This window comes from Drosophila albomicans, chromosome 3, assembly GCF_009650485.2.
Source record: "Drosophila albomicans strain 15112-1751.03 chromosome 3, ASM965048v2, whole genome shotgun sequence".
Taxonomy (NCBI): Eukaryota; Metazoa; Arthropoda; class Insecta; order Diptera; family Drosophilidae; genus Drosophila; species Drosophila albomicans.
This window is the reverse complement of record NC_047629.2, coordinates 49335727-49363111: the sequence shown is the minus strand read 5'-3', so window position 1 is coordinate 49363111 and position 27385 is coordinate 49335727. Positions and strand designations below refer to the sequence as shown.

Sequence of the window (27385 nt, the reverse complement as noted above, 5' to 3'; positions counted from 1 at the left end):
AGTACTTCGGCGGCTTCACCCGACACAGTGCGAAACGCACTTGTGATTCTGAGCGCGCACGTCCTGTATACCGCTTGTATATCCCTCGTGTACGTCCTGCATTCGATTGCACCTACCCAGATTGATGCTGCGTATGTGGTTATCGAACGCACTACACCACTGATGAGTCTGCGGCGCAACTCCTTCGGACCTCTGGTATTTGGCATTATTCGGGCCAATGCAGAGCATGCCACTGATGCCTTGTCGGCTACTAGCTTCAGATGTACCTTGAAGGACAATCTGTGGTCTAGTATAACCCCCAGGTACTTGATGTACGGTCGGGAAGTTATGACTGTACGACCTACCGTCAGGTTCGCGGTTTCCACGGTCTTCCTCGAGCTTATGAGTACCGCCTCCGTTTTGTGCTCTGCTAGGCTCAATCCTGCATTGGTTAGCCATTCTTGGGCCTGTACGATTGCCCTGTTGGTGGTTATCTCCAGTTCACGTAGGTGTTTGCCTACTGCCACTATCGCCACATCGTCCGCAAACCCGATCATTTTCACGCCTGGTGGAAGTCTCAGCCGTAGAATGCCATCGTACATGAGATTCCAGAGGGTCGGGCCGAGGACCGATCCCTGTGGGACTCCTCCTGTGACTTCGTACGTTTTCGTTCCTTCTCTGGTTTGGTAGCGAAGAATTCTGCCATTTAGGTAGCTTCCTATTATGCCTATCAGGTATGGGTTTATGCTCAGGTTGTTCAGACTTTGCATAATCTTTTCCCAGTTCGCTGAATTGAACGCATTCCTGACGTCTAGGGTTACTACCAGGCAGTACTCTTTTTCACCCCACAGCCAGCGTTTGCCTTCTATGGCCTTTTTTGCCAGGTCTGTCACCTCCTGGATTGCGTGCCTTGTTGATCGGGCCTTCCGGAAGCCAAACTGCGACTCAGAGAGACCCCCAACTCTGTCAATCTCTGCATTGAGTCGCGCGCAGATTACTCTCTCGAGAGCCTTGCCTACCGAATCGAGCAGACAAATGGGTCTGTACCCGGAAGGGTCTTCAGGTGGCAACAAGCCACCCTTTTGGTATTAGGACCAGGTCTTGTATCTTCCAGACATTAGGAAACACTCCTTCCAGCATGCATTTGCTAAAGGTGGAGGCGAAGCACCTTGGTTGGATCTCGAGGGCCTTTCTAGCAACTGCACTCGGTATTCCGTCTGGGCCTGGAGCTTTCCCTGGCTTGATCAATCGTGCTGCCGACAGGACTTCATCCTCTGTCACTTGGGCGAACGTCGCAGTATCGGTAGCCATCCCATATGCCGATCTCGGCTGGCTTGGGAATAGGTGTGCTACTGTTTCCGCCAATAGTTCTGGGCATGTTGGGCAAGCTGGTCTGAATGCGTGGAGTTTTTTCATAGCCAGTTTGTAGGCTGAACCCCAGGGGTCGGCGTCGGCTTCGTCGCAAAGCTCTAGGAACAGCTTCCTCTTGCTGCTTTTAATCAGCGATTTCAATATGCGCCTTTTTTCCCTCAGTGCCTGGTGATGGGCGTCTGCTCTGTGGGATCCAAGTGTAAGGGTCCTCTGGTACCTTCGTCGTGCCTGAAAGCAATCCTTGCGGGCCTTGGCGATATCCTGGTTCCACCAGTATACAGGTTGGTGCTTTGTACCTCGTCCTGCTTTACGCATTGATGCATCGCATGCCTGGGTTAGCTTGGACATGAGCTGCCTCGTGCTGTTTGCTGCCGAGCCGTTGATCTCCAGTCCATGGAGCATGGATTCGAAAATCTCTTTATCGAAAGTTTCTGCTCTGTATCGGATTGGCCTGTTGGGTACCGAGGGGGAGGAGTGTCTGTGAATTTCCGTAATTACAGCTTGGTGGTCACTATGGGTGTATTCACTGCTAAGACTCCAGGAGGCTCTCGGGGCTAGTGAGCTACTCACAAAAGTCAGATCAATCACTGAACCTGCCGTTCCTCTACTAAATGTGTTTGCACCCCCCCGATTTAGGAGTACTACATCTAGTAGAGCAACAGAGTCCAGGACTGCCCTACCTCTTGAGTTGGTGCATGTGCTTCCCCATTCGGTCGCCCAAGCATTGAAGTCTCCAGCAATGAGGCACGGGGTTTTACTTCTCGCATCGTTGACCAGCTTGTCGAGAATGCTGTTGTAGTCCGCCTGGCTGAGTGACGGGGCCAAATAGCAACTGTATATGTACAGACCCTGTACCTTGGCACGGATAAAGCCGTTTTGGGCCATGACCTCGGTAGCTGGTGGGGCCTGCTGCCCACAACTCCAGACGGCTGCCTTACGCGATTTATCTCCAACCCAAGTGTTGGAGGATTTAATGCGATAGGGTTCGCTCAATATAGCCACGTCTGTCCTTGTCTCTCTAACTTTTTGCATAAGCAGGTCCTGTGCTGCCTCGCAGTGGTTCAGGTTCAGTTGATAGAACCGTGTCATCTTCCGCTTGTTTTGCTGAGCGCTTTTTTGAGGTATGGGCACCTACTGCTATTCGCCGGGTGGTCTACTGCCTTCTCTCCTTTTCTGCTGCAGAGTATACATTTTGGGGCCTTGTTGCATAGCTTCGCCTTGTGGCCTGTTTCCCCACAACTGAAGCATGTGTCCTTGTACTCAACTGTTTCGGTGCATCTACTTGCTACGTGACCGAAATCCATGCATTTAAAGCAGCGGACTAGCTGAACCCTTCCTTCTTATGCGACAGATAACCCAGCCTACTCGCACTTTGCCAGCTTCTACCATCTTATTGGCCGAATCGACTGGGAGTCTCAGCGTTGCTGTCTGCGTTCCTCCGTAGGCCTTCCGGAATGAGACAATGCAGGATTTTGTGATCCTCACCTCTCCGAACTGTGTTATTAGTGCCTCCAGAAGTTCCTCCTCAGATGTCACTTCGTCTATGTCCTTCACCTCTATGACTGAGGACTCCGTCAGCGCTATCACCTCTACACTAGGGCCCAGGAAGTCTTGGACTGCCTCGTGTATACCCTTCGTGATTGGGTCTGCTGACTTTTCGAGCTCGAAGAGAAGTTCACCCTTTGCTGTTTTCCGTATGCCTCTGACATGGTTGGCAAGCTCCTTCAGCTTTGGCTCGGCTTTCACGGATCGCAGTATGTCAGCATACGATACGTCGTTGGACCCTCTCACTATTATTGCGTCCGGCTTAGCTGATTTGGTCCTTCTGGCCCGCTTTGGCACCTTCTTCCACTCCTTGCTCTTGTTGGTATCGACGCCTGGTTGGTGGATTTGCGGCCTCTCTTGAGGAGCTGCCGCCGGTTTGGGTTTGTGAACCTGCCCTCTTGGTTTTTTGGGTGTAGGCGGCGGTGACACCTTGTCGCCTCTCTCCTCTCTGGTTCTCTTGCCTTCTGCAGCCCTTGGCTCCGGAGATGTTTTCGCTGCCCTCTCTTCATCCACTGCCGCGTAAAGCTCCATGATGTTATCGATCAGGTTCCTCATTGGTTGGTGGATTGTGCGTCTACCTTCCAACATCTTGCTAAGAGCTCTTATCTTTTCTCCCAACACGTCGAAGCTTCGAGTACTATCGATAACGGCTCCTTGCGATTCCCCTCCTCTATTCTGTGGGGCCACCGAACACGTGGGTTCCTCTGTAGGATCCTTCGGATTTGCCTTTGGAGATCTAATCGTCTTCTTACTGCCCTGGAAAGGATTAAATATGGGCTCCGAACTATATCCGCTCTCGCCGTATTTCACTCTCCTGTGTAGGGCGCTTGTCATGTTATCTGCGTCGGTGGCCAAGTTCGCCACCACCGAGGCATTGCGGTCAAAGGATTTCGACGACCGGGGGCCCGCTTGCTCACCCCTCGAAATCGCCGGTACTGGGGATCCGACTCCCTGCACCGTAAGGTTGGTTCCTTTAGGACCTTCCATATTGATTATTATCTTCTGGGAATCACCCATAGCATTTGTTTAAGGTCTCACTGCCAGACCATGATCGCCTTCTCGCTTTTGCTGGCCCTTGGACGGGTGTTCAGAGGGCTACCCGGGCGTTACCTGACCCTAGTGGTCGGCGGTAGCGAGCTACTTGTCGAGCTACGATTGGAATCGATCTGGCCCCTACCAAGTTAGAGGCAGTCAGAGTCTTTCCGCTGTGAGGCGCCAATCGGTCACGACCAACACCGTTTTTGTTCACCCTTTAGTCGCCTCGTACGACAAGCGGGTATACTGTGGAGGAATTCTATTGCCCGCCATCCACACGGGTTGAGCGCAAGTGTGTGTGCGTGTGTATGTGTGCGTCTGTTTTGTGGTTGTATTTATGCGCTGCTAAATTAGTTTGCACTACGAAACATGTATGCGACCGCATGTCAAAGACACGACTGTCTCCACGCATTATGGCCAAATGCCACCAACAGGTTCAACTTCTCCCCCTCCCCCTCCCTTGCGTGCAACCCCCTCTGCTGTCTGGTGGCGAGTGTCCACACAAATTGAAATTGCCTTTGTGCATTCGGTAAACTTTGAAGTCGCTATCTAATCGAATCAGCATGGAAATGCCAGCCAGCTCGTTGCCAATTTGCTTTTCACCTCTCTCTCTCTCAGCTTCTTCGCTGCGGTTTTTTGCAAATTTGCATAACAAATAGACTCCCGCGGGTCGCAGGCAGCGGGGCGTCTACATCAAATGGCCTAAATTAAATACAGCTTAAGATGCCGAGCAAATTCTGATCAAAGCTTCGAACAGAACAGCAAAAAAAAATGCAAATGCTTCTACGGAAAAAAAGGGGCAAAACGGGGGAGGGAAGAAGAGGGTGTGAAGAGAGGTTAATTCAACTCAAATGGAATTGGCATGCAACAAAGAAAACACCAAAAAAAAGAAAGCATCAGAAAAGTATTCCAACTGTGTTGGCCTAGATAGCAAAAGGGCAAAATACATTAACAGCCAAACTGGAAAATCAATCGAAGTTAAAGCCAAGTCATGTGAATTGGCGCAGTCTATCAGATAAGTTGGTGTTTAAAAGCAGCTCAGTTTAATGCGATTTTAAACAAAAGTTCAAGCAAAGTCAATTTGTGCAAATTAATTGCTATTCACGAGGATTAATTAAAGCCAGGAAACATTTGAAAAGAGTACCTTCTTAAATCCCAAAGAATAAACTATGATAAACGAATGTCTAGTGATTTATTAATCACTTTACAATAAAAGCCTTTCTAATAGCTTGTTGTAGGTTAGACAATATTGTGTTCATAAGAAGAAAATAGGAAGATAGAAAAGCTGTTAAATATAAATAATAATAAAAAATATTCATTCAGCAAAAGCTCCTTGAAGTTTGTAAAATATCTTTAGAGAAAAGTTCACTAAATTTATTAAAAATGTTAACAAACAAAAATCATTTGACGATAAAGTTTCTTAAATTTATTAAAAAATAATAATAATAAATAAAATTAATTTGACGATAAACGTCTAACCAAATGCATTTCAATTTTAAAGAGTGCTTTCCAAAACTCGGTTTTTTATTTTGATGAACTCCATAAGGGAGGGAAAAGCGCAATATTACGTAATATAGTTTAAAGAATTCAAATTAAAGAGAATAAAATAAGAAACTACGAAAACACATAAAATAAATTCATAATTTAGCGATAAAAGCCTTTGAAAGTTTAGATAATATATAATGAAAGTTAACAACATAGAATTTCCAGAATTTGTCGCCTGCCACATAAATAAAACAAACTGAAAAAATTTTAAAAATAAGTAAAGTTTATTCTAATATTATAGTTCTGTAGTTCAAAAGATAACCAAATTTATTACAATTACTAAGAGTGTATTCTATTTTTTTCCACTTATATTGAATCAATTTATTCCACGTGAATTTCATTAAAAGCCTTTATCAACTTCTCAAATATTAATTAAATATATTAAATGCAAACAACATATGTATGCTAACACTTCAAACAGCGTATTTTACGTTTTGCCCAAAACTTTATTTATGGTATTTTATGTGAATTGCAAAAAAAGCCGTTATCAACTTTTAATGAATTTGTATTATAAAAACGAAACTAAAACGAACCGAAACTACTAGTAAAAAATTGACAGCAAAAAAAACGCATTAAAACTTTGTTATAACACAAAAAATCACGTATTTTGCCGAAACGCGTTAAGTATACGCAACGTAGAACATGTTATATGTATATTTGGCTGTTTAAAGTGAAAGCATTAAAGTGAATGCTGTTCGACATTTAATTAATGGTCAGCTGCCATGTGTGTCGTCTGAGGTAATTTATTTCACAGCCAATGCACACACACATAAACACGGAGAGAATGAGAGAGATAGAGAGAGGAACATAAATACATGGTAGTACATGTGCTTATTGTGCTCGTTGTTGTTGTGTTTGCTGCCATTTTGTATAGTCAAAGACAGCGCTCAATGTTTATTGCATGTTTTACAAGCCAAATGCACTAAAGAGTGAGCGAGAGGGAGAGAGTGAGGTAGAGAGAGAGAGAGAGAGAGCGAGGGAGGCAGCCGTAGAGTCATCGACAGCTGCAGCTAAGGGGCAACAATCAAGCAGCACAAACACACGGCAGCTCGAGTTCCGTTTCCGCTGCACGTTGCACGTTGAGGTCAGCAACAGCAACAGCAGCAGCAGGTGCATTTGCCAATAATTGATTGCATTTTGGCATGAAGCTGTTGCCAGTTTTGCCATTGACTGGTTGCAGCAGTTGCTGCTGCTGCTGCTGCTGCCATTTGTTATTGGCCACACAAAAGGATGTCGTTTGGCTGCACACTGCAGCTCGAACACCTTGCCACCTGGCCACCTTACACCTTACACCTTGCCACCTTGCAACTTGTGGTTTTGTCCTGGACTTCCTCGATGCAGCTTATAAGCACTTAATTTGCCCAAGAGCTTGTCGGCAAATAACTGCAGCAATTGCAGTTGGCCGCAGGCTAAAATGATTACATCAACCTAAAGCAACTTCTAGCTGTTGCTGTTATTTAATTGTGTAGCCTGATGTTATTATGGCCAAGGCGAGCACAAAGCTTATCGATCAAAGACCATAACAACATGCTGTTATCACAAGCTGCAGGCATTCATTTCACGATGCGCGACTCGTCCCCAAAATGTCCTTAGCGACAATGGGAAAACGGCACAACAATAGCGATGGCGAAGGAGAGCGCACGGGAGGCGCACATTTTCATTATCCTTGGACTCGCCTTCGCTGTCGACGACCATGCGAGGCAAACATTTAGTTTTTGTATTTAAAAATGGAATGACAACAAATGCCGGAAAATCCTCGACTCACAAGAACCAGAAATCCAAGTCCAATTCCAAAATGAAAATGCTTTCGTTTTTCTTTTTTTTTGTATACCCGCTACCCATAGGGTAGAAGGGTATTATAAGTTTGTGTCGGCAGGAAGTGTATGGTTACATGCTAAAAAAGGTATCTTCGACCATAAAGTATACAAATTCTTAATCAGCCCGTCTGTCTGTCTGTCTGTTCTAGATCTCAAAGACAGAGACAGAGCTATAATTTTTTTCAAATTTTTACCACTTCTACTCCCACAAATCGACAAAAATCTATTAACAAATATAATTTTTTCGCGATTAATAACTATAGTACTTATGATTCCTGATAATTTGATTGTGTTCGGATAAATATTGTAGAAGTTATTTAAGAAATACTACTGCAGTTGGGTTTTAGCTGCTTTGGGTAACAATCTGGTATATTTTGGTCTCTATGGTGTACTTCAACGATATACCAAATATGGATGTCGTATATTTTTGGCAATAATCTGGAATATTTCCACCTCCATGGTATATTTCAATGATATACAAAATATGGTCTTCGGTATATTTTAGTAATTTTTGTGGTATATTTTGTCTAACAATTTAGTATATTTTTACCACTGTGGTATATTTCGATGATATACCAAATATGGATTTCAGTTTGTTTTTTTTTTCAACAATATACCAAATATGTCATATGTCAAATATGGCATTTCAATCATATACCAAATATGGAATTCAGTATATTTTAGTATATTTGTAGTAAATTTTTTTATAACAATCTGGTATATTTCAACCTCAATGGTATATTTAAACGAAATACAAAATATAGCCTTGATATATTTTAGTATTTTCTGGTATATTTTTCGGTATATTTTAAAAGTAATGCCGCACTGTTTTGCTTTTACTCAAAATGGGTAACTGGTATCTCGCAGTCGATCACACTCGACTGCAGCTTTCTTATTTGTTTTTTTTTTTTGCTCAACGAAATGTCAGCTGCACACGACTTGACTGAACACACAATACAACACAGAATACTAGAAAAGCAGCAAGAGCCATACATTTAGTATGCGCAGTGGCTCTGGCTGAAGGATGACATAACATTTGCTCAGCGATAAGTCAACACACTAAAAGATTCCTTGTAACTTGTCTAATTGATTCGAATGGGCATCAAGTTTTATGACTTTTCATGCATTTTTAATGCCCAGCACCAACAACAACAACAACAACAAAGCAGACCAGGCACTTAAGCAAACACACTCACACATGGGGCCAAAAACATCGTAAACTTTTTCTAGCACTTTATCAAGGTCGATGGCTTGTGAGGGGGAGGAGAGAGGAGGGGCAGAAGGCCAGTGTAATTACCAAACATTTTTGCAGATTTTTCTTGCCGTTTTGCGACGTCACCAAGCAAAAGTCTCGTATGTTTGTATCTTTATGTCCTTGGCATTGGCATTGCCGAGGGTGCTGGCAGAGGAGCAAGGCTTCTGCGTGGGAGGAAGGGAGGGGGCGTCAAATCAGGCGACGCCACAAACTAGCCCCGAAAAAGCGGAACACAGAGAACGCAGAGCGAATGCAACAAAATGGAAACTTGGCAACTTTACAATTTATGGAAATTACCTGACTTGAAGTTTTCTCTTTTCTCTTTCATTATTTTTGATTTCTTTTTGGTTTTTGCCTGCGGCTTTATAGTTATGCCATAAAGATTGGCGACGACCTTGGCCTTGAGGGGGTGGCGATGAAATTTTTGCTATCGAATGCATATTTGGGGATCTAGAAAGTTGATCAAAACAAAGTTGTTAAATAAACAGCACTGAAATAACTGCGCCCAAAAGAATGCTTTGCATACAATTTTCGAGTTTTGCTCACTTTTAATTTATTTATGCCTTTTTTTTGAGCGGGCGCTCATTATTGTTGCCATGAGACGAATTAGCAATTCATATTTTCAAGCCAAACAAATTGCAATTAAAAATATTTTCACTGTTTAGCTGTAGTTGGAAGGCGGAAGCAGCACGGGAAAAAAGTTACGCAATTATATAAGCTGTGCTCATTTTTTTTTGTATTTTTGGCCACAAAATTTATGCCAAGCAAGATTATCTTTGATTTGCACTTCATTTCGGCAAAGCTTTTAGCAATTGTATAACCAGTAAACAAAAGGAACGCGAGCGAATAATTTACTTGCTTAGACGCTTATCTTTAGGGTATCTGAATAGTTGTTGCTTTCAAAGTGATTTTAGATGGTTTCGTGGTTCTATGCTTAAGGTCAAGGCTATGGATTTTCTCTGTTGCTGGCGCCATTTCCGGAAGTCGGCAAACAGCAAAGCGCTAAAGGTTTTCACTTTGGGTTTTATCTTTGCACTTAATTATAAAAGTTGTTGCGAGACGTGAGTGGTGCTAAGATAACGGATTAACAGGCGTTGTGGTGTGTTTCTCCATCCCAAAAAAACAAAAAAAAAAGAAGAAGGAAAATCGCATTGTATGCGTAGCAGCAAATGTGTTTGACGACGACCACCTGAGCGCACAAAAGTAGGCAACGTTTCGTTGCACTCGCCACACGCCGAGTGCGCGCAAGAGAGAGAGCGAAAGAATGAGTGTGAGTGTGTGTGTGTGTGTGGATGTGGATGTGTGTGGGTAAATGGCAAATAACAATGACCGTTTTTCTCGATGTTGTCCTCGTTGCTGCCGCTTGAAGCGTGTAAACATTTTTCAACTAGCACAGCAACAACAAAAGCAAAGCTTTCAATTATAAACCCCCCATGCGACAGCAGCATTTGTGTGTTACACAGAAAGAAAAAACGTGCTATAATCAAGCATAAAATCTTCAACCAAGATTGTAAGATGTCAAAATTAAACCAAGAAGGTTTATTCTTCAATTATGATCAAAATCAAGAATAAAATCTTGATCCAAGATTATACGATGCCGAAATTGAACCAAGAAGGTTTATTCTTAAATCATGATTCAAATTCTACAAAAATTCTAGATTATAATCTTGTTTCAAGAATGAAATCTCTCAAAATCGAGCCAAGAAGGGAAAATCTTAAATCAAGATTAAACAATCTTATAATTAGAGCTTTTAAAATTAAAAAAGGATATCGTGTTTTTATTACACAATTACATTGATGTATGAATTAATTATATTAGTTTTTAGCATTTGTCCCTTTTTTATATACGAGCTGATTAGAGCTTGAACCCAAGATATACTTACTAAGGAAACAGCAACAACACCAGAATTAAGATTCTACAGAAGAGAATTCCAACATTTTAAGAAAAAACTTTTTTTTTATTAAGATCGAAAGTTCTTTAATCAAGACACATTCTTGAAGCAAGAATTTGTTATAAGACTTTTCAAACCTAAAAATCTTAGTTTAAAATTTTATGATTTAAGACTCAAAAAATCTTATATCAATATATTGCAATCTTCTTTTCAATCTAGAAAAAACTGATTTATTTAAATTTTTAAATGCAAATTTCGCGTAAAAAACTTAGCCTGAGATATTTCAAACCTAAAAATCATATTAAAATTTTTTTTGTTTTTTAAGATCAAAAATATCTTAAATCGAACATTGCAATCTACTTCTCAATCTAGACTTTTTCTCTCAGTGTAATCGTTGCATTTGCAGTTGGCGAGCTTTTACTGCTAAATCGTGCACTTACCCCACGCTCTCAATCTCAAACTTTCAATTACAGGAAACGGTTTAATCAACGAGGCCGAGTTCCTGCAATGGGTGGGCAGAATCCAAGCACTGCGAGACGACCAACAGCAGCAGCAGCATGACAGCGATAGCGCCAGCACTGCCAGCAAGCCGGTGGACGCAGACGATGATGTCACCGAAGACTTAATAGCTGCATTTAGGTAAGTACTGCAACTGCAACTGCAACAAATACAACTTCACAACAATAACATTATCGTCTATATTCTCAGAGTATTCGATCGTGATGGGAATGGTTTTATAACGCGAGATGAACTGCAGACCGCCATGGAAATGATTGGCGAGCCCTTGAACGAACAGCAACTGGAGCAGCTGCTGGCAATTGCCGATTTGGATCAGGATGGTCGCATTAATTACGAGGGTAAGTTCCCAAAACATATGTGCAGTTAGCACAAGGTTAGGCTCTGGGTTAGGCTCAGGGTCTCTACTCTCGTTCTGTAGTTGTGGTAAAGGACCCATAAAAGTGGAACCACAAAATGCTTTTACACTTGCCACAGCCATTCGCTTTGCTACCGTTACTGTCTGTGCGTTAATCAAGCTGCAGCATAAAACAGGCATAAACAAACACACACACTTACATATAGGTGTATAACCTTGTGCCAATATTTGCAAAAGCCTCTGGAGAGCGCCTCACTCATAAATCAGCTAGACAAACACAAATACACACGGCAACAGCAACAACAAGACAACAATCGAAAGCCCAAGTTGAATAACCTATGCCAAGATACAGGGCGCAGCCATTGCCCCTTCTGCAAACAAAAACGCACTTTTTTTTTATACGGCCGCATTATTTGTTTGTTTACCCGCAACGTTGTTTTAGTGTTTTGTGGGTGCAACATGCCATAAACCAAAGATTGCTTTGCTTTTTCTTTTTTGGTTAGCTTTACCACAAATCGGTTTAAACTTGGCCGATTACATTGTACTTACAGCAGCAAAGAATACATATATTTGATTTCAAGCGGCGCCTGCAAGTATGCAATATAAAATTTATGCTGTATATAAAAATCGCCATGGGAAAGTATGCTATACAATATTTGCTTTGACGGCAAAGCTGTATTTTCAATTACGCCTCAAAGTATGCAATGCAATGTGAAAAGTTAAACAAGATTCTTTGCCGAGGACATTTCTCTATTTACATCTTCTATCAACTTTTGCTGGTAGCAACAAAATAAAAACAGTTGGCTAAGGACGTGCTCTGTGCTCTGTATATGTGTGTTTGTGTGTTTGTGTGTGTGTGTTGTGTTGTTGTGTGTCCCTTGCGTGGCATTAAATTGATTTACTAAACACAAACTAATACATTGCCCACACTCACACACACTCACACAGCCAGAAGATGTCCCTTTCAAGCTCGAGTATCTGCTGTGTTGGTCATGTCTACAACACAAGCACATTTTTGTGCCTTTGTGTGTGCACTCGGTGTGTGTACTTTGGCTTGGGTTTATCATTAGGTTCATATGCCGTCGCTTTGCTAGTTGATACTTTGACCTTGTAACGCATGCCCCTTTGCTGTTGCTGTTGCTGTTGCCCCTGCCACCGATTTCCCCCCTGCTATTTGTTTGTTTGCTGGCATCTGCAATTTATTTATTTCACTTTATTTACTTTACACCGGCATGTACGACCAGCAGCAAAAAAGCTGCTCCCTTTGATATATCCTGTAAACACAACTATCACAATGATCAGAATTTAATCTCTGAGAATCTTTCGTAATTAATTTCATTGTCTATCTTAATCTTTTGAAATGCTTAACTTAATTCTCATACTATTTAATGAAGGATATCCTTTAGTCGAGCATACTCGCTTGTTTGCTTTGTTTCGCTGACATTGCATGTTGTTCGTAGGCGGTTTGTGGGCGTGGTATCGATGATTCGCTGCGCAACACGTTGAACGTGCGTCCCCCGAGGGTCTCCTTTAGGCCAAAATGCCTTTCATCATTTTGTTGGCCATAAAAGTCCGCTCTTCTTCTTTTTTTTCTTTTTTTCTTTGGGCTTGGGTAGAACAGTGTCAATTATATTGCATGTGGGTGGAGCTTTAGTTTATTTGGTAGAGAAAGATTTTCAACATTTTAACAATAAATTCTGACATTGACTTTGATTCTTTTTCTTTTCTCATTCACAGAGTTTACGAGACTTTTGCTCTAAGTCCGCAATTGAGTGCAATTACAAAAAAAAAAAAAACACACAAAACACAAAGAGAATGGCGAAATGTTTAACAAATTCAACTTAATTATTAAGTGATTACTAACATACTCAGACAACAAAATTGAATGAATGTTTTATACAAAAAAAAGAAAAGAAAGAAAAAAATAAATTTATATTATTAGTTATGTTAAGAACTTGGAAGGAATTCGAAGGAACACAAGCACACACACACACACACACATACATAAATCTCACTTTGAGTTGATCTTCATCATACACACACACACACAAACACACAAAATTAGGTTCTAAATCATGCGAATTCTTGAAATTCATTTTTTTATACGAATTAAGTTCATATTTGGAGCAAGCTATAATTAATGCATAAATTATATAGTTCGATGTGAAATCATTACACACACACACACACACATACTTACATATATATATGCATATTCGGATAAGTCTGAGCGCGTGAGTGATATTGTGTTTAGGGTGCTGCAAAACAACAAAAACAGAGTATGTAAAAAAAAAGAAATTTAATTACTGCATATATGTAGAACGAACGTAAATTAGTTAAAATGCTTGTGTTTTAAACAATAACAACAACATCAGAAGAAAAAAAAACAACAACAAAGCCACAAAATGTTTCAAATTTGCTAGCTTAAGCATATAAAATAAATGTTTACCATTTAAATAAGAAATAAATTTATAATAAATAAAAAACAATTATTTTATTTCGACTTGGAAAATATATGAAATAATGATATATGGAATACACAAAACACACATCAAGAAATGCGCAGAAATCATAAAAGTTATATTAAATGTCGAGAAATATGATTGTTAAACTATTTAAAGATATATGTATAAAAATATATAAACTATTTATTGGAAAAGCAAACAATTATCAAAATGCAATTGAATTGCAAAATCAAATTGAAAATCTCCAACAACAAATGAAAATAAACAAAACAATTGTGGAATTTTCGAAGCATATAAGAAGTATATATTTTATAAAAAAATTTTGATTAAAATAAAACAATTAAAATCAATATATCAAAATCTATATTACTACAGTCTATTGTCTAGTCATCTAAACTTCTTTCTTCCATAAGTTTGCTTCCTTTAAGTTGATTTCATAAAATAAAATAAAATAAAATAAAACAGAAAATAAAAAAATTACCAAAAATTCGAGTCCATTGCATCGCCGTCCCGGTACCATTAGTTTATAGCAGATATAAACAAAATCGTATTGTGGTTTCAAATATTTGAAACATTTGCAGAGTTAACTCAACAATATACTTATATCCATTTATATAAAAAGTGCTCTTGATTGATCGTCACAAATCAAAATAAAATACCACATATTTAGCGAGAGAGAGAAAGGGAGAAGAAATTCACTAGATGACGCAATAATTCATCAGGTCAATGGTACAAAATAATCAAATTGGAAATACAAGGAAAGCAAACCACAACATTTTTTGATGGTATTTACAAAACTGGAGCAACAAACAAATTGAAACAAACGTTTTTTGGATTGAGCATTGAGCATCTAAAGGATACATGTATTAAAATACCGAAAATAACCGTTTGTTAACCGAAAAAATACCAAATAAAAAATGTACTTAACTGAAGTAGATTTTTATGACATCTAATTGTGCTTAAATTATGTATATGCAAATCTATATGCCTACCAATACTATATATACTATATATATACTTAATCTATACAAATACTGGTTTTTTGTTAAAGAAGAAAATAATAAAGAAACTATTTAATATTACTTACACAAAATTAAGACATTATCTATATGCGTACATACCTACTTACATATGTATGTTAACTGTAGTTATTTTTGTTTAAGCATTAATAATTTCATAATTTCTAATTGTAAACAATGAAACGAAATGGACATAATAAAAGATAATACACAAACGCTCAACGGAATCCACTTGTTTTCATTAATATTTTCGATTCAAGAGTATAAAAAAGCATGCTGCTTTTTTTGTGTTGGTATTAAACACCTTGAACTCAGTAAAACTTCAAACAGTACTAAGAAAACATTAATAGGAAAAAAATATTGTCGTTCACGTTTGTTTGAACGTATCTAAATTTTACTCTGTGCATGCCGTGTATATTTTATATAAAAAATAAGTCGTTGGAGTTAAAAGTTGCTTACGGAGCATGAGTGATATGGATGACAAGGTAAATATGCAATGGAACACCATAAATTTGAATTCTGAGACTTCGATTCCTCGGCATGGTGAGACCGTAAACTACTTTAGACGTGCTTGAGATTTTTTTAATATCATAAAATCAAAAATCTGTTCAAAACTACGCGCCCTTCTGCACGGGCTGTGCATAATTTGCACAATCTCAATTAAAGAGTAACCAAGTCTCGATTCTCGGGATTTCTGCCTTTTTAGTATATCCAATTCATTTTATAACCTTTAATGACTATGGTCACATCTCGATAAACAAAACAGCTCCCAAAAACCTTTATTTTGTAAGAAAAAAGTAAATGAATTAACAAAAATAGTATAATTTTTGTTTAAGGAAACTAAATTAATTTGCATTTAACTGCTAAAATCAACGGCGTTTGCCATAAAAATATCGATTTTACAACGTCAACGTATCGATAATTTCATCGGTCTTTCTCCACCACTATCGCGGAGCACTCACAAAATCAATTTTTATAAAACCGAGAAAAACGAAAGAAAATTTCAATTAAACGACAGTGCAAACTGAATTAATTGTTCATTGTATTCGTTAACGTTTTCGTGTTTGTTTGTGCGACATACAATTACGAGGGTTCGCAAACCCAGAAAATTTACGACAGAGTGTTGAAAATAAAGCCGCAAAAGTGGATACCGATAACGTGAAAATTGAGGATTTGATGGACTCTGATCCTGATATTGAGTTCATTGAAAAGGATAGCGGGATGTCTTCATTAGGTGGCAGCAAGGACGAGACCCCAGAGCGTCGCACTGTGGCCCTAGTAAGTGATTTGCCACAAAAATAGGCCTGCCTCCCCCCAACAATCGGCTCCCATTCTAAATGCGTGCTCACGTAATTCGAAGAGTCTCACGATTATTACCATCATGCTTATCATGCGTAGTGTATTGATTATATTAATTACAATGTGCTTTTCTTTCACTTGCAGCCTGTCAACGATGAACCACAAACGGAGGGTGACAATTACGATGATGTAAGTGAGCGCATGTCTTTTTTTCTTATTGTTTTCTGTGATGTTTGTAAACAGCTTCATTTCTAACCTCAAACAAAAAAAAATATGCTTGCTATAGGAACCCGATGAATCGTTTGGCGAACGCATCTTGGGATTGACAGAAATGTTCCCGGAATCGGTGCGCAATGTTGTTGGCGCCGTCTCAAGTGCCACAGTGAAGAGCTGCCGCGGTCTGTATCAGTTCTCGTGCAGTGCATCATGGATATTCTTCACCAGCTCCGTCATACTGTTTGCGCCCGTCATCTTTGAGACGGAGCGCGCCCAAATGGAGGAGCTGCACAAGTCGCAGCAGAAGCAGGTGCTCCTGGGTCCTGGCAGCGCCATGGCCCCCTCTGGACCATCGCCCAGTTTACCATTGATTCGTTAATTAATCTTTTTCGATAACCATACATAACATAAACAACATACATATATTAGAAGGATTAGTTCTATGATGAGTAACAGCGCGCGAGGGACTCCCAGATCAATAATGGAATTAATTTGCCACATGCTCTAGATTATAAGTTCAAGTCCCCAGCGTCCTGCCAGTGGAAATAAAACAAACAAAACAATAGCAATTCCAATTAACAAACAACAACAACATCCATTAATACACACAGCATTTAAGCTGCCTTGAAGTTGCAAACAGAACTTCTGCTTATATGGGGCTTAGTACGAGTATTTGTAGTTGGCCCACAAAACACACAACACAGAAACACACACACCAAAACAACTTACTGTTTAATAACAAATTAATAAATTACGTTTATTAAGAGTTGAACAATCTACAGTCCACCGAGATACTCTCGCGGTATAGGATGATTCATGAAATAGCGCCGGAATTCTCCAGCATACTTGTTGCGCAGTCCTCGCTCGCCAAATTCGTTGAAACGTTGCGCCAGAAACACATAGACATCGAGAACCTTGGCATGCGCCGACAGCTTCTTAAAGGATTGTGCGGCACGCTCGAGTATCTCCAGCGATTTGAGCAACTGTGCCTTGCGTGCCTCCAGCGCTGTGATGGCCAACAGACAGCGCACAAACACAAAGTCAGTTTTGGCACGCTCATACAACCCGCCGTTGATGTGTATGTCATCCATGCTCCGTTTGATGGCCTGATAGGCCTTCTGCGGCATGCCCAGCAACAGCAGGACTTGAGCCAACAGCATGTCAACCAACGCCAGCTCGTAATCCATTTGTGCATCGGCCATATCCTCGGCCACACGCAACAGCAACGTCACCGCCTCGCTGGCAAAACGTCCCTCGGCTAAACTGCAATACGCCAACAGCACCTGGACACGCATGCGTACCAAAAACGGCAACTCCGGCCGAGCAGCCAACTTGTCTAGCAGTCGTCGTGCATTGTAAAACTCCCGCTTTGCCACATAGATGGCAGCGCGCTGTTGCATGGCACCCGCGGCATCCAACAGATGCAACTGATCGCAGGCCTTGAGCGCATCGTGCCAACGGCAACGATAGATGCCCGATTGTATGATCACATGACACTGACTGATCATCCAGCACTCGGCGCCCGGCATGCGAGGCAGTTGCTGGCAAGCGCGTTGCAGCAGAACGCGTGCTAAACGCAACTCCCCTTGGAGTTGCAGCCACAGCGCAAAGCTGGCCAAAGCGCTGCCTGTGCCAGCGGCTCCATGACTATTGAAGCGATCGCGCACCGACAACAGCAGCTGGGCATAGAGGGCCGACAGCTCGTGACGTCCGTAGGCGCACCAGACAGCGCTGCGTAGCGCCAAGGCTTCGGATGCATGATTGGCCAGATTGTTTCGATTGGTCAGATGATCGCTGTGCTGCAGCAGATCGAACAAACGCAACGGTTGATAGCCGGCCACAGTGCCCAGCTTAACCGCAAAGTGCAAAGCTAGTGTGTAATTCTGCAGCAGATTTCCATCGGCATCGCTGATGTCTGCGACACTGCGTTGTACATAAGACAGCGGCAACTCGTTGCGCAGTAGACAATGCCAGGTGTTGGCCAGATTCAGGCTGCGCTTGTCGCCATGCTCTTGGGCTAACATAATGCTTTCACGTAGCGCTGCAAGTGCCTCGTCACGATGTCCGAAGGTGGCATGCAATACGGCCAGATTGATGCAGAAATACTGATAGCCCTTCTCCTGGCTCATCAGGCGCACCGGCGAGCGATCCAGCGCACGATGCAGCGCCTTTAGGGCATTGTAATAATCTCGGACACGCAACTGATTCATGTAGCCCAGGAAATAAGCTGTGGTGTTTAGGGGCAAATCCTGTATGATCTCCTGTACTTTGCGTTCTAGCTGCTTTGGCGACAGTGCGCTGCTTTCGTCGTGATCAAGCAAATCCGACTGCTTGTTAATGAAGAACTTCGCCTGTTTGGGTGCCCATTTGCATAGCGCATTGCGCTCTAAAGTGCATAACTCTGTGTCCTCCTTTTTCACTTGTGTGACGACAGCAGCATCGCCAGCTCCAGTGGCAGGCGGTGGTGGTGGCGCTGGCGGGGAATGTGTGCGATGCAACACACCGCCGGCAACGGGCTTGCGTGGCCCAATTGCCAGTGCACGTATGCCCTTCTCGTAATACGCACAAATGTTGCGATACATGTGCATCATCTCAGCGAACGTGAAACGCTGCAGGACAACGGCAATGCGACGCACATAGATACCCACCATACTGAACTGACTGACACCAAGATCGGCATGATGCAACGTATCGATGTTCTGCATATCGGCAAAGTCGAACAGTGCCTCGATGCTTGCCGTGCCACAAAACTCGGACATAGCCTTCTCAAAGGATTCGAGCATCAGGGTTTCCAGTTTGTAGGGTCGCGTGGTGAGCAGATTGTGTAGTTCATTGTAGGGCATGTCGGCCTCTTGCACCAGCTTGAACATCAGCATACAGAACATGCGGCGCGCCTGTGGGCGCATCGCAATGCCGGTGTCCAAAGAATTGCTCTTGTCCTGTTAAAAGTCCACCATGAAAACATTGCTTTATTTTCACTTTAAACTCACCTTAACATACTGCTTTAGCAGAATCAGTACGGCGATTTTGTGGGGCGTTGGCGTCTCAATGCGTGGAGGCACAACTTTTGAGCTGGGATCCAATGTATCTAGCTCCTCGAAGAGATTCATTTCGGCAGGCGAATTTGTTTGACCGGCACCAAAAACAACACGCTCAACAGCAGCCAACTTCGCGCTGTTTACTAGAGCTGCCAACTTGTAGTAGTTTGCAGCCCTGCTAAGGCGCGGAAATTTGAAAAACTACTCAACTACAAAAGCAGTCAGCTTTACGTTCTTAGCCAAAGCTGCCAACACGTTGCATCGTTATAGCGCGCAAATTTTAAAAATTGCTTAGATATTAACCTACAAACAAATTGATGACCGCTGTAATCGTACAAGTTCAAAGTCCATAGAAAACTAAATATGCCTAAAGCTCATTACCCATTTTAAGTATGTGTTTATTTGTTGTTGTTATTTATCATGCGCAAAGTTCAAAAGTCCTCTACCCATTTATAATTTTAGTGAAGCTAATTAATTCTACGTTAAATGAATTGGAATATGTATAGCTTTTTGTTTTTGTTCGACATTTAGCCATTTAAAGAACAAATGGGAAAATTGCACGACGACCCCTGGGGTAATCCTTGAACTCCTTGCGATAATTACGGTGCTTGGCCAAAGCCCAAACAGTCATCTGGAAAGCACCGGCCAAAGCAAACAGATACGCTGGCAGGCAAGAAGTCATGGCCGAGAAGGACACCCAGGCGCCAATCTCATAGGTGTAGTTGGGGCAAGAGACCAAGCTGCAACAAAGCAATATGATTAGTATTGTATATAAAAAGATAAATATAATTATCAATTGGGGCTCACTTGAAGAGCTTGGTCAAGGGATTGCTGTCGGCCACAGGGATCTTGCGCACTTTGGTGCCCGGTGGGCGCAGATTGCGCAGGGCAATGTGAATTGAAAAGTTGCCCAATTCGCAGAGCTGTAAAATACAATAGATTAAGACAAGTTTTCATACATGAATTGCGACCTAAAGGTGACTCACGGCAAAGGCGCCAAGAGCAGCCCAAACAGTGCACATGCAGGGCGAGGTGTACAATGGGTGATTGACGTGATAGGACACATATGCTGTGAATCCCCAATAGTAGCTGCAGTTCTTGAAAAGATTACGCAATGGCATCGTATTGTGAGAAAAGCGATGCACAAAGATCGTCTCCAGCAAACGTTTCACATAATGTACGGTGTAGCAACCAGCAGCAATGCTATTAAAAAAAGAGACACCAAATACGGTTCAATCATCAAAACTTGTTGTCAATAATTATGCAGCCAGGTAAAAGCGAGCTGTGATCGTCACTCTTGCTGAAAAGCTTTGCATAAGCGCAAATTAGTTGGGCATTGGGTCAATGCGGGTCGCTAGCTGTCGTCGTCGCTGTTGCTGCTTAATATAATCGAACGACTCTGGCGAAAGTCACACAGATACGACACACACACATATACCCACACAGACATTGGCATACTTACTGCGTGGTGAGTGAGATCGCGTTGCCAGCCGCCTTGCCATAGACCAACTCTGGGCGGAAATAGAACAGCAGATAGACAATCAAAGGACCTGCATATTCAGCCAGGAATACAGTTTTCCAGCCAATTTGTGGTCCCAAATCCTTGATGTACACCTTATCGCCATTGCCCAAATTGAGGGATTTCACTGAATCCGTATCCTTCAAGCTCTTGCCACGCGGTTCCAAGCGACTTTAATACAAGATTCAAAAGAATTTTTATTATTTGTTACGGGTTCAATAAATACATACATATGTATATATGAGTGTTTATGAACTTACAGCGATATGCGGTCAGCATGCGGCGTTTGCTTTAGGGACTTATGAATCACCACACGCAATTCGCTGATGGATAGCGACGATGAGGACACCTGCACTTTGCCATAGGACTTGGAGTTCCTTGCATCAAGTACTTCTAGCTCCATATTATTTACGTTAATTTTCCGTGACAATCTCTCTGCTAATCTTGCTGCCTAGGTAGTCTTCCCTCAAGTGTGACCAAAGACATAATTTTCAAATAGGCTAGTTTGCTTACAAATTTGCTTTAATATAGCCATAAATATAATAGTTTGGTTACACTCGATTTTTCAAAAGATAATTGATTCGCGGGTTATTATTTATTACTTTCATAGCTTCTGTTGATAATATTGTTCAAACAATAGTACCAAGCCATAGAAAATATATATAATTGAAAAACATTTTCACGCTTACTGTCAAAAGCTGTTTGCTGTAAGGAAACTGGTCACTCTACCTATTCGCCTCTCATTATACAGTGACAACCAACCAAATAGTATATCAAAACGGTGAATATAATAAAATAGAAATGTTGACTAAATTATAATTTCAATAAAATATAAGCAAGCCATGCTTTCAGATTTTATTTAGAGTTTACTATAATTTTTTACTTAGCCAGTCGAATCAGCACGTGAATCAGGTCTCGTCTTGAATTTGTAAAAAAAAATCTTTTTATTTTAATTGTGTGGTGAGTTTTATAAATAAAAAAATATTTAAGTAGTGCTTCCGGACGGAATCTTTTAAAAACAAATCAATTGAGTTCAATATATAAATATAAATAACTAAACAAAATTGTGTGATTTCAGGAAAGTGTACATTGAATAAAATAAACAACCCAATTGAACAACAATTTTGGATATATAAGTGGGTAAGTAAATATTTCTATAAAATAATAATATAGTTTTTGTATATTGAACGCATAAACTTATTGTGCCCACTGTATTTAAAGATATATGTCACTCTTGAACATTTGTGAAAGCGAGATAAACATATATAACAGCTGACGACTGCAATTGCATTCACAGTTAAAAAATATTTCTATAAAATGGTTATTGCTTGTATTTATTATTTGGCTTTATTTCACTGATGCATTATATAATTGGATAACTTCATTGCAATCTATAGTAGCTCTGCTAATTTAAAAGCAAGCGAGTAGTTCCACTTTTAAATAAACTGATAATCAACGTGCGAGCAGGACAGCTCTACATATTTGACATAATTCCCCTTGCAGTTGCAGAAGCTATAAAAAGAGCTGGCAAAGAGCAATCAAGCACAAAAGCAAAAAGCAAAGCAAGTGACCGAGTTCAATAGCGGAAGCAGCCAGTGAAAATATAAAGCATTTATAAAAAAGTTAATTTTTGGGTGTGAAAAATATAAAAGAAAAAGTGAAAACTAATATATTGTGTTAAAAAAAAGTAAGTGCATTATAAAAAAGTTATATTCAATTTGTAAAATGGGAAATAGTTGGGTCATTACGCAAATAATCAGAGCGCAGCCATTTTTTTTTATCTTCCTTTGTTTTTTATTTTACTGCGTAGTTGTGTTTTCTCGTTTTTATGCCAATATATTATATATATATATGCCCTTGCAAAAGTATTGTTTATTTGCAAATACCAAATGCCATTCAGCCATTTGGCACTTTGTTGTGAAATCAATTTGTGACGTCACTGAAAAATTCGAGAAACGCACACGTACATATGTACATGTGATGTATGTACAACCGTATTCATTGATTTATGCCTCTACGTCATAGTCTAATTTTCCAATGCCAAATATTAGTCAAATTAAGATTTTAAAATATTTTAAATTCAATTATTTTTCCGATTATGGGTTTTTGATAAAATTACAAAAAAAAACTTAACTATCCCAGATTATTATAAAAAAAACTAATTTCTTAATTATAAATTTTAGTCATACTAAGCAAATATGTATATATTTCTTATAATTGCAACTTATACGTTTGCAAAAATAAAAATGACGCACACACTGGAAATTTCTATGCCAACGGCTGACGAAACTCGTTTTTATAGTATATAACATCTGTGTGTACACCACCTAATCTTATGAGTAAATCGCACACAATGACAGTGCAATGACCGTCGTCATTGGAGACAAAGGTTATTGCCTTTGTCCAAATTATTCTTTGTAGGGGAGGAAATGTGCTGAGAATATATATTTGGTATACTCACACACACACGTATACATACATACACATTTACACCACTATCGGGAAACAAAGCAGTCTGGGGGAATTGACTTCTTGTTTTTGTGTTTTTTTTTCTCCAGATGTTATTTTAAGTTACATTTTTGTCTGGTTTTATTCAGCTGCTAAAAAATTTTTTCTGATTTTTTTCAGAATAATTCAAGATGCAGATCTTTGTGAAGACATTGACTGGCAAGACCATTACCCTGGAGGTTGAACCTTCCGATACTATTGAGAATGTGAAGGCTAAGATCCAAGACAAGGAAGGAATCCCCCCAGATCAGCAGCGTCTCATCTTCGCTGGCAAGCAGCTGGAGGATGGTCGTACTTTGTCAGACTATAATATCCAGAAGGAGTCAACCCTCCACTTGGTCCTCCGACTCCGTGGTGGTATGCAAATCTTCGTGAAGACCCTGACCGGAAAGACCATCACCCTGGAAGTGGAACCTTCTGATACCATTGAAAATGTGAAGGCTAAGATCCAAGACAAGGAAGGAATCCCCCCAGATCAGCAGCGTCTTATCTTCGCTGGCAAGCAGCTGGAGGATGGTCGCACTTTGTCCGACTATAATATCCAGAAGGAGTCAACACTGCACTTGGTTCTCAGACTCCGTGGTGGTATGCAAATCTTCGTGAAGACCCTGACTGGAAAGACAATCACCCTGGAGGTTGAGCCAAGCGACACCATTGAAAATGTGAAGGCTAAGATCCAAGACAAGGAAGGAATCCCCCCAGATCAGCAGCGTCTCATCTTCGCTGGCAAGCAACTGGAGGATGGTCGCACCCTTTCGGATTACAACATTCAGAAGGAATCGACCCTCCACTTGGTCCTCCGACTCCGTGGTGGTATGCAAATCTTCGTGAAGACCCTGACCGGAAAGACCATCACCCTGGAAGTAGAACCTTCTGATACCATTGAGAATGTGAAGGCTAAGATCCAAGACAAGGAGGGAATCCCCCCAGATCAGCAGCGTCTTATCTTCGCTGGAAAGCAACTGGAGGATGGTCGAACATTGTCAGACTATAATATCCAGAAGGAGTCGACCCTTCATTTGGTCCTCCGTCTCCGTGGTGGTATGCAAATCTTCGTGAAGACCCTCACTGGAAAAACTATTACCTTGGAGGTTGAGCCAAGCGACACCATTGAGAATGTGAAGGCCAAGATCCAAGACAAGGAAGGAATCCCCCCAGATCAGCAGCGTCTTATCTTCGCTGGAAAGCAACTGGAGGATGGTCGAACATTGTCAGACTATAATATCCAGAAGGAATCGACGCTTCACTTGGTCCTGCGTCTCCGTGGTGGTATGCAGATCTTCGTGAAGACCCTCACTGGAAAAACCATCACCCTGGAGGTTGAGCCAAGCGATACCATTGAGAATGTGAAGGCCAAGATCCAAGACAAGGAAGGAATTCCCCCAGATCAGCAGCGTCTCATCTTCGCTGGCAAGCAACTGGAGGATGGTCGCACCCTTTCGGATTACAACATTCAGAAGGAATCGACCCTCCACTTGGTCCTCCGACTCCGTGGTGGTATGCAAATCTTCGTGAAGACCCTGACCGGAAAGACCATCACCCTGGAAGTGGAACCTTCTGATACCATTGAGAATGTGAAGGCTAAGATCCAAGACAAGGAGGGAATCCCCCCAGATCAGCAGCGTCTTATCTTCGCTGGAAAGCAACTGGAGGATGGTCGAACATTGTCAGACTATAATATCCAAAAGGAGTCGACCCTTCATTTGGTCCTCCGTCTCCGTGGTGGTATGCAAATCTTCGTGAAGACCCTCACTGGAAAAACCATCACCCTGGAGGTTGAGCCAAGCGATACCATTGAGAATGTGAAGGCCAAGATCCAAGACAAGGAAGGAATTCCCCCAGATCAGCAGCGTCTCATCTTCGCTGGCAAGCAGCTGGAGGACGGTCGCACTTTGTCCGACTATAATATCCAGAAGGAGTCGACCCTTCATTTGGTCCTCCGTCTCCGTGGTGGTATGCAAATCTTCGTGAAGACCCTGACTGGAAAGACAATCACCCTGGAGGTTGAGCCAAGCGACACCATTGAGAATGTGAAGGCCAAGATCCAAGACAAGGAAGGAATCCCCCCAGATCAGCAGCGTCTCATCTTCGCTGGCAAGCAACTGGAGGATGGTCGCACCCTTTCGGATTACAACATTCAGAAGGAATCGACCCTCCACTTGGTCCTCCGACTCCGTGGTGGTATGCAAATCTTCGTGAAGACCCTGACCGGAAAGACCATCACCCTGGAAGTAGAACCTTCTGATACCATTGAGAATGTGAAGGCTAAGATCCAAGACAAGGAGGGAATTCCCCCAGATCAGCAGCGTCTTATCTTCGCTGGAAAGCAACTGGAGGATGGTCGAACATTGTCAGACTATAATATCCAGAAGGAGTCGACCCTTCATTTGGTCCTCCGTCTCCGTGGTGGTATGCAAATCTTCGTGAAGACCCTCACTGGAAAAACTATTACCTTGGAGGTTGAGCCAAGCGACACCATTGAGAATGTGAAGGCCAAGATCCAAGACAAGGAAGGAATTCCCCCAGATCAGCAGCGTCTTATCTTCGCTGGAAAGCAACTGGAGGATGGTCGAACATTGTCAGACTATAATATCCAGAAGGAGTCGACCCTTCATTTGGTCCTCCGTCTCCGTGGTGGTATGCAAATCTTCGTGAAGACCCTCACTGGAAAAACTATTACCTTGGAGGTTGAGCCAAGCGACACCATTGAGAATGTGAAGGCCAAGATCCAAGATAAGGAAGGAATCCCTCCAGATCAGCAGCGTCTCATCTTCGCCGGCAAGCAGCTGGAGGATGGTCGCACCCTTTCTGATTATAACATTCAGAAAGAGTCGACCCTTCACTTGGTCCTCCGACTCCGAGGCGGTATGCAAATCTTCGTGAAGACCCTGACCGGAAAGACCATTACCCTGGAGGTTGAGCCAAGCGACACCATTGAGAATGTGAAGGCCAAGATCCAAGACAAGGAAGGAATCCCCCCAGATCAGCAGCGTCTCATCTTCGCTGGCAAGCAGCTGGAGGATGGTCGCACCCTTTCTGATTATAACATTCAGAAAGAGTCGACCCTTCACTTGGTCCTCCGACTCCGAGGCGGTATGCAAATCTTCGTGAAGACCCTGACCGGAAAGACCATTACCCTGGAGGTTGAGCCAAGCGACACCATTGAGAATGTGAAGGCCAAGATCCAAGATAAGGAAGGAATCCCTCCAGATCAGCAGCGTCTCATCTTCGCTGGCAAGCAGCTGGAGGATGGTCGTACTTTGTCAGACTATAATATCCAGAAGGAGTCAACCCTCCACTTGGTCCTCCGACTCCGTGGTGGTATGCAAATCTTCGTGAAGACCCTGACCGGAAAGACCATCACCCTGGAAGTGGAACCTTCTGATACCATTGAAAATGTGAAGGCTAAGATCCAAGACAAGGAAGGAATCCCCCCAGATCAGCAGCGTCTCATCTTTGCTGGCAAGCAACTGGAGGATGGTCGTACTTTGTCCGACTATAATATCCAGAAGGAGTCTACTCTTCACTTGGTCTTGCGTCTCCGCGGAGGTTGCCAAGCTTAATTTAAGAACCACCCGAAAATAAAAATGCAAGATTCAAAAGAAATTTATACATGGCTTTTGCACACTTAATTACTGTCTACAAGAGTTGAACCATTCCTTTATTCTGCAAAATAACACTTAATCGCAAGATAAATTCTAAATTACAAGTTCAAGCATAAGCTGAAAAAAATAAATTGACTGCTGTTTCTTCTGGCTTAAAATCTGTTTAAAATATTTATTAAAATCAATGTTGCAATTATTGAATTCGTTTTTTAGGGCATATATACATTTAAATTTGGCGGGGGTATGTTGGAGTATGTACTTTTTAAAAAGAATGAAGGGGCCGAAACAAATTTTATCTATTTTGATTGCAGAAAAATATTAATGTTTGGATAAACCAAATAAATATATTTTTCTACTGTAGTTAAATTAAAAATTTTTAAATCCGAAAAATCTACATGGTCAC

At 41.6% G+C, this 27385-nt stretch overlaps 5 protein-coding genes across 37 annotated transcripts in view; 3 read left to right on the top strand and 2 right to left on the bottom strand.

Moving 5' to 3' along the window:
- Positions 1-14214, top strand: part of LOC117567446 (calcium-binding protein E63-1) — a 49450-nt gene extending 35236 nt beyond the window's left edge. For 5 of the 6 annotated variants that reach the window (XM_034247453.2, XM_034247454.2, XM_052003703.1 and 2 more), the window contains 3 exons: positions 10913-11078; positions 11148-11296; positions 13051-13802. In XM_034247453.2, the coding sequence (XP_034103344.1) occupies positions 10913-11078; positions 11148-11296; positions 13051-13073 (338 nt within the window). In that variant the 3' untranslated portion in view covers positions 13074-13802. Of the gene's footprint in view, positions 1-10912; positions 11079-11147; positions 11297-13050 lie in introns of all 6 variants that reach the window. The other variant, XM_034247455.2, reaches the window with a different exon arrangement.
- A 907-nt stretch (positions 14215-15121) lies between these two features.
- On the top strand, positions 15122-17078 carry LOC117568595 (mitochondrial import receptor subunit TOM22 homolog). 2 transcript variants are annotated; one of them, XM_034249344.2, is made up of 3 exons: positions 15122-15282; positions 16241-16285; positions 16383-17078. In XM_034249344.2, exons 1-3 carry the CDS (start codon positions 15262-15264, stop codon positions 16689-16691), a joined length of 375 nt encoding a protein of 124 aa, XP_034105235.1. In that variant the 5' UTR covers positions 15122-15261; the 3' UTR covers positions 16692-17078. The 2 variants fall into 2 exon arrangements, with proteins under 2 accessions (XP_034105235.1, XP_034105234.1); XM_034249343.2 differs by lacking the exon at positions 15122-15282 and adding an exon at positions 15737-16075.
- A 10-nt stretch (positions 17079-17088) lies between these two features.
- On the bottom strand, positions 17089-19481 carry LOC117568594 (anaphase-promoting complex subunit 5). The gene is made up of 2 exons (XM_034249342.2): positions 19303-19481; positions 17089-19251 (listed from the first exon to the last, which is right to left on the bottom strand). Exons 1-2 carry the CDS (start codon positions 19420-19422, stop codon positions 17089-17091), a joined length of 2283 nt encoding a protein of 760 aa, XP_034105233.1. The 5' UTR covers positions 19423-19481.
- A 237-nt stretch (positions 19482-19718) lies between these two features.
- Positions 19719-21348, bottom strand: LOC117568990 (very-long-chain enoyl-CoA reductase). The gene is made up of 5 exons (XM_034249961.2): positions 21130-21348; positions 20813-21040; positions 20337-20553; positions 20158-20273; positions 19719-20090 (listed from the first exon to the last, which is right to left on the bottom strand). The coding sequence occupies exons 1-5, from the start codon at positions 21270-21272 to the stop codon at positions 19886-19888; spliced, it is 909 nt and encodes a 302-aa protein (XP_034105852.1). The 5' UTR covers positions 21273-21348; the 3' UTR covers positions 19719-19885.
- A 382-nt stretch (positions 21349-21730) lies between these two features.
- On the top strand, positions 21731-27140 carry LOC117568984 (polyubiquitin-C). 27 transcript variants are annotated; one of them, XM_052003677.1, is made up of 5 exons: positions 21731-21829; positions 21948-22009; positions 23498-23791; positions 24248-25608; positions 26065-27140. In XM_052003677.1, exons 3-5 carry the CDS (start codon positions 23509-23511, stop codon positions 26938-26940), a joined length of 2520 nt encoding a protein of 839 aa, XP_051859637.1. In that variant the 5' UTR covers positions 21731-21829; positions 21948-22009; positions 23498-23508; the 3' UTR covers positions 26941-27140. The 27 variants fall into 27 exon arrangements, with proteins under 27 accessions (XP_051859637.1, XP_051859647.1, XP_051859636.1 ...); XM_052003691.1 differs by lacking the exons at positions 21731-21829; positions 21948-22009 and adding an exon at positions 22400-22556 and having other exon boundaries at positions 24248-24468; positions 25153-25608; XM_052003680.1 differs by lacking the exons at positions 21731-21829; positions 21948-22009 and adding an exon at positions 22400-22556 and having other exon boundaries at positions 24248-24468; positions 24697-25608.
- The last annotated feature ends 245 nt before the right edge of the window (positions 27141-27385 follow it).